The sequence below is a fragment of the Cariama cristata genome, unplaced genomic scaffold, assembly GCF_000690535.1.
Source record: "Cariama cristata isolate BGI_N322 unplaced genomic scaffold, ASM69053v1 scaffold43533, whole genome shotgun sequence".
Taxonomy (NCBI): domain Eukaryota; kingdom Metazoa; phylum Chordata; class Aves; order Cariamiformes; family Cariamidae; genus Cariama; species Cariama cristata.
In genome coordinates, this window is record NW_009609809.1 from 19,489 (window position 1) to 26,494 (window position 7,006).

A 7,006-nucleotide genomic window follows, 5' to 3' on the forward strand; every position below is an offset into this window, starting at 1 on the left:
TGAAATTGCAGTATTTAATAGAAATTCAGATTACTATTTAAAATAGCAAATTTGGTAGGTATTTGAGTAACAGCTGTGGTGTGCTTCTCACGGTGATAAATATGCCAAGTATATCAGCAAGAAGAGTGAAAACAAGTTTTAAAATTTCTACAATGGAAACACTTAATAATGGTGTGCAATTTAAAGGGAAGAAGATTGTGATGACATGAGGTATCTGTTTCTAATAACTTGGATTCAACTTGCTTGGACTGCTGATGTCAGGTGAAGATTGTATCCGATAGGAATTTTCAAATTCAATTGCTTTCATTTTTGCGTATTCCTTTTTGACTTATTTTAGTTAACTTAGCTGACATCTTGACTGCTGCATTTGGAAATCAAAACCATTCCTGTTACGATTAGTAACAGCTAAAGTGTAGTTGATTTCCGCTTAAAATAGAAATAGGTGGTTCTAATAAAGCTTTGGGATTATAGGTAAGGATGAAAGAAAAAAGTTGTTTATCCACATGTGGAAGAAGGTATGTGGGGACCTATTTAAAAAAAAAATCTAAATATCAGAGAGAAGGAAAAAGTATGTTCCTAATTTGGTTTTATAGTATATGAATGTTGATGGCCCATTTTGTCTTTCATCTTCATTTATTGTATTTCTCATTTTCTTAGCATTTTCTCCTTTACTTGTGCTCCATTTTTCTTTTTTACTGGTCCCTCTCAGATTTATAGGTTGCTGTCCAGTTGAATCTCATTTCTGAATTCACCAGACTTTTTTTGTACTGACTGGACCATTTCAGAGGCTGGAATGTCAGCTTATTTCACTTAAAGATACTACACTGCCAAGCAGAATGATGTGAGAGGAGAAGAAAATGGTAGAAACAGCATATTTACAAGCTCAGTGGTGTAACTGGGAAAATGTACTGAGGCACATTGCATTTTCAAGGCAAATACTAACATATACAGAAATCTATATGCATCGTGCATAGAAAGAGAAGTAAGAAAGTGAAGCAAGTAAAGGGTGCCATTCTGACAAGGCATTAACACTTCTTGCGTTACAGATGAAAGGAAACATGGTCAAAGCTTTTTGGAAAGTATTGTAAAGGAAACATAGTCTGGAAAAACACCTTGGAAAGCCACTGTCGTAATAGGGTTGTGATTAATTTTTCTTTTAGTTTCTGTCTTGCAGCTAATCAGGTTTCAAAGTGTCAAGTAAATTTAATTAAAAGGTATTTCTATCATCTTGGCCTGTACTTTCATATGTGCTTCTATAGCATTCAAGGCTACATTAAGATTAAATATAAGCTCATATGTTTATATATATGTATGAAAATCTGCATTGTATATTGCTTCTGATGAAAACCACATTTCTAAATGTAAGGCGATGTTATTAGAGCTGTTCTTTGGGCCTTTTTTTTTTTTTTTAAAGAATCATCTGGTAACTTGGAAAAGGCACTATTCATGGGTTGGCAGCAGCTTCAATAGCTGCATTAGAGGTTGGCGTGCACTGATACTGTAAATGTATTTAAAGTAAATGGGTGATGTGAAATGCTTTTTTGATATCTAGGAAAGGATCATATACTTGTGGTACAAGTACGGGTGTGAAATGACTTCTGTAAACAGTCGAGACAATTGTATAATATTACAAACCTTCTGGTTTATTAGCAGAAGTTCTTATTAAGGAGAGGTCTTCTCTGCAAAGATGTGTAGGCATAATCATCTGGCATAAGAAGGGAAATCACAGCTCTATATACAGTGTAAGAATCACCTAAGAAAAAAGAAAAATTCTGTGCAGATGCAATTCCCTCTGGATGAAGTCTTTTGTCAGTATTATTGACATTCAGGAAGGTGATTAAACTACACAAATTAAATGATTATTTTTGGTGGTATAAACTTATTTCCAGTACAGGACAGCTATCATAGTAGCTATGACAGTAAAGCCTAACCAAAAAGATTGCTGCAAGTGCTTCTTATTTCTGGGAAAATGGAAGTTTGTGAAACTTGCAGTAATCTGATTTTTATTCTATGAAGTTCGTTTACACAAATGTTCTGATTGTGTTGGTAAAGAGTGTCTCTTTCAAACACATGTCCATCAACTTAGAGATGCTGTTTAGTTGATCTCATTTACACTGCCAAGACTGCTGCTGAAACAAAATTCCAGGAATTGTGATTTTAAGCCTAGTGATTTATAAGGAGGGATGTGTCCAGATAAGATTGTAGGGACTTTTAGTTTAAAGAAGAGAAGCAGAGAATTTTCTTCCTCATTTACAACAGATGGTCATTCTTTTGTTTAGTTCTTGGTGATATTAAGGCTTGATCAGCAGAGTGCCTTGAAATATATGGGGGCACTACTGGGAATCTCTTTATAATACCTTGCCTCCTTTCAGTAGTTGCTGAAATTTCCTTTTCTGTAGTAACATAGAAGATGGCTGCCACTCTTCACTGTCCTTCACATTGTTTTTAGGGCTTTACTATGTGATAGTTCTCAAGACAATTAGGACAGATTAATTAAAACTGGTGTCTGTATCTTCAAGTATGTGAAACTTCCATGAAGGTCTTCTGCCTCAAAAGTAAAATAGTTTTAATTTGCTATACCTTAATCTACCTCCAAGGTTTTGCTACTCCTGAATTTGAACATCCATGTGGAGGTATGATGCACTTCAGTTTAGTAGCCCTGACTGCATAATACCTAGAAGTTAATTTAGATTTAAATATCTTACACTATGTATTAAAACATATACTGCCTATTTCTGTTTTAACACCAGGTGTAGTGATTCTTATTCTTGAATAAAATTGTCTTTCTCAGTTACCTTAATCATATTTAGAAATATGTTAAGCTAATTTGTATTGAGATTCTGTTTTGCCATAGTCACAGCATATTCAGAAATAGTTAATCAGTAAAAAGTGTTTTGAATTGACCCATGTTCTTTGTTAACTTTCTTGCTGTCCCTATATAGAGAAACCCTTAAGTTGATTATTCTGATTTGATATATGCAGTCTGGGTTGAGTAGCTTGCAGTGACATTTCCTTAAATTTTGAGATGTCTTTAGAACCATGCCAGTTGGTAGACTGTCTAGTGAAGGAGACACTGATTTGGTGTGTATGTAAGTATATTTATTTTTTAAAAACTGACCTCCTTACTTCAAGAAATGGCTACGTTATTGTTCCAATGCTATGAGAAAGTAGTTTGGGAGAGAGGTGTGTTGCTTGCAGCAACCAAAACTTTCTATTTATAACATCTCTATCCATTTGACCAAAGTCATAAGCAAAATCCTTGAAGAATAACTCAAGAAAATTTCTTAGAAATGCTTTCTAGACTTTCAGCCTTCTGTATTGCAGGAAACAGCAATCAGCAAACAGTTGAATCTTCCGTGTGCGAATGCTTCTGTTAGCTTCTGGACCCAAATTTATTGCTGGAGGTTTAGAAACTTGATGGTTTAATCTACAGAAATTCAGGTACTTGCAGAAGTTGATGGACTGACTTCTTCAATCTGGAAGAAATATTCCATACCGGGTTTATCATCCAGTGTGGGAAATGTTAAACCACTGGATTTTTAATACTGAATAAATTCCAACAACAACTTCAGTTAATACCTGCCTTGCCATTATCTGGCAGGAATTTGTAAAGATCTGGACCTCTCCACTTATGTTACAGGTGGCAGCCTCGGGAGCTCTGATTTTCCAGGGCATGAGAGAGCTTGGCACTACTGCTGGTTCCATATTTGAATGGATTCCTATGGACCGTTAGACTCAAATTCACCAGGTGCTCACCAAACCTCCCTTCGAACCTGTCATGAAGAGTTAAGTGTTCTCTAGTACCATCAAAGTCATCTTCTTTGGTATGGGAGGTAAAGTGAGATAAATGCACTGTCCATCAAAGAACTGTTCCTACATTTCTTGGATAAAATCATCTTGTGAACAAACTCCAGCTACATAAAGATCAAATAAACTTTACATTGAATCTGGGTTATCTATTTTCATGTCTGGGACGTCAGAGATTGATTGATGCTTACTTACTTAAGCAGGGTATTTTCCTTTTACGTTAACAAATGTGCTCTCCTCCTTACCTCTGCCCCTTTTCACTGTGGTTACTAGGAAAGTTGCAGGCTGCTAAACTAAAGCAGGTGTTTCCAAGTGCAAATCTGTAAAGAAGCAGAGAGAGAAAAGAAAAAAAACAAAGACATCTTCCATAATGCTTATGGCCCATTACACTGGGGCTATAGCTGAGAAGTAAAGCCTGTGTGAAAGAAGTCTAAGATGGCTAACCTAGTCACCTCTTCATTACATTGTTAAATGATCCATTATGAAGATGGGTGTTTCAGGGTTTTTTTTTTGGTTGGGTTTTTTTTAATTTATTATATATTTAGTCTCTTCTAGTCAGTGCTAATTATTCATGCTTTTCTTTTATTTACTGTTTCTGTTTTCTGTACTGTTTCTCTTTGCTAATTCCTGATAGTGTCTCCAGATTGGTAGATACAGCATGTGCATGAAAAAGGACCATTTTGTTCCTTGTCTGTGACTTGACCTTGTATTACACATATCCATCAGTCTGGAATTTATCTCCCTTCTTTTTACAACTAATAAATCTTATTGCTCTTAACAGGTTTGATTCTTTTGGCATGCCTCTACCTTATTTCATGAGGAGGAGAGGAAAAAATATACAGAAACTACTTCTCTTTGATATGGTTGGGATTTATTCTAAAAACACTTCGTATTGATGGATATGTAGTTTAACAAATGTGTAAAACTTACTGATTTAATATTCAAAGAGTCTTTGTGCTGTTGCCTTTTCTCAAACAGTTAGATAGATTCAAAGAGCCTCCAGCATTTGGACCAATGTGTGACTTATTGTGGTCAGATCCTTCAGAAGATTTTGGAAATGAAAATTCACAAGAGCATTTCAGTCACAATACAGTTAGAGGATGCTCGTACTTTTATAGGTGAGAGTATGCCGTGGTCTGTTTGATGTTCTAATGCTGACTCTTGCTGCATATTTTAAGAGGATTTATTTTACTCATAGTTGTTTTCATTTCACAGCTATCCAGCAGTTTGTGAATTTTTGCAAAATAATAATTTGTTGTCAATCATTAGAGCACATGAAGCACAAGATGCAGGGTAAGTATGTTGTGTCTTTCAAGAGATTATTCACAGTGTAAGATAAAAATTAATTGCTTATTGCTATACGATGTAAAATAATCTGTTTGGTTTTGCAGTTATAGAATGTACAGGAAAAGTCAAACTACAGGGTTCCCATCATTAATAACAATTTTTTCAGCACCTAATTACCTGGATGTCTACAATAATAAAGGTAAGAATTTGCTATTAATAACTGTATGTAATAATAAAATAAAAATGTCTTACTAGATGAGTCATCTAATATCAACAATGTTTTGCCAGGTAAGAAATTAAAGGACAAAAAAAAAATTTCCATTAATACAAGTTGTATTATAAAGAAGAGCATGTGACGTAAATGACGATCTCCTATTAGAGTACTTTGAAGCACAAGTGTGGACAAACATTTCCTTTGTAAAAGTTGTTGCTGTTCAGTACTTATGAATGTATTACCTGGGGCTTTCCAGTCAGGCAAGGCTTTTCTGTGCTGTGAGTTTCCACTCCTCTGGTTGTCTTCAGTTTGTGAACTAAGTCAGGAAGGGAGGAAGCATTGATCAGAAGCCTGTGCATTAGGTAGTTTGTGTTGTGTATCACTGCATCTGAGAATCTAATTGTGATGGTACAGGGCCATAATGGCTGTATATGGGAAATGAAGAAAGAGCAAGTGCTGATCTAAATACTGATCACCATTGGAAATGTTATTAGGGAGATGTAAGGTAAAGATAAAGTTGCACAGGAGAAGCATGCTTGATAGTGTGGAGAAAGATTCACAAGTCAGAATTACAGGGAAGAGCTTAGCTGTGAATTAATATTCATAGATGAGAACAAAGTTCAACAACAGAAATAATTAAAAATAAAGCCTGCTGAAATTCAGGTATGACATTGAAGTATGGCATTTCGGGTATGTGATGAATGAATGATCTCCAAATGTTCAAATAGTGTTCCTTTGAAACCGAGACCTCTTTTCTACGAAATACGTTACATGTTCTCCCACCCACCTCCAAAGAACCACCCCCCACCACCCATACCACTTATGTAGGGTGATTAACTGTATAGAAGAAAAGATGAGCTGTTGTTACTTGCACTGATTGTAAAGTAAAGGAGAAATAAAAGTAGCTTCAACTGGCTTTTTACATTTTTTTGCCATCTCTGTGGATATTGCGTTTTAAGAATCCTTTTTCACATCAGCTATTCCCAGTGTAATGCAGGTTTAAGTATGGAAAATGCAATCAATGCTTATTTAGTTTTAGAATGTGTCTGTTTTTCTGTTTCTCTATGCTTCCCCTTCTCCCTGATCTTCTAGATTTCTATGGTTTTATTCCAGGCTCACAATGTGGGAAGACACATATGAAGAATAAAACCCAAATCTGGATATATTGCTGTTCTGAGTTAGGATTTTGTTGAAGTTGCTGAAATTATACCTTTTCAGGACCTTTGAAATCTTTGTTCATTATAGACCTATAATAGGATAGTACAGAACTATATTGACAAGTAACAGTACCTTAAACTGCAACATGTGCAATAAAAATCCAAAGTTCTCCATTAGAAATCTGTCCTGTAAATACTGTGAAAGAAAGAGAATGGGAGTATCTCTGGGATTATTTTGTCTATAGTATAAAACACAGCAAAAACTAACCTGTGACTTTTAATTTGTGGTACTTGTAAGTTTTAAACATTCTTTTCAAAATGTCTGATTTTTATTTTAGCTGCTGTATTAAAATATGAAAACAATGTGATGAATATTCGTCAGTTCAATTGTTCTCCTCATCCTTACTGGTTACCAAATTTTATGGATGTTTTCACATGGTCTTTGCCATTTGTTGGAGAAAAAGGTAGGCAAAAGTTGCACATCAATTAATATCTTTCCTATTTCTTTTCTTTCTTTTTAAAAAATATATTTTATATAATT

General features: G+C 34.9%; 1 protein-coding gene across 1 annotated transcript in view; it reads left to right on the top strand.

The window, feature by feature from the left end:
- The window catches only part of LOC104159664 (serine/threonine-protein phosphatase 2B catalytic subunit beta isoform), a 14,352-nt gene extending 7,397 nt beyond the window's left edge, over window positions 1-6,955 (top strand). Inside the window, exons 5-8 of the mRNA XM_009697630.1 lie at window positions 4,786-4,925; window positions 5,023-5,100; window positions 5,199-5,293; window positions 6,804-6,955. Of these exons, the coding sequence (XP_009695932.1) occupies window positions 4,786-4,925; window positions 5,023-5,100; window positions 5,199-5,293; window positions 6,804-6,955 (465 nt within the window). The remainder of the gene's footprint in view (window positions 1-4,785; window positions 4,926-5,022; window positions 5,101-5,198; window positions 5,294-6,803) is intronic.
- The last annotated feature ends 51 nt before the right edge of the window (window positions 6,956-7,006 follow it).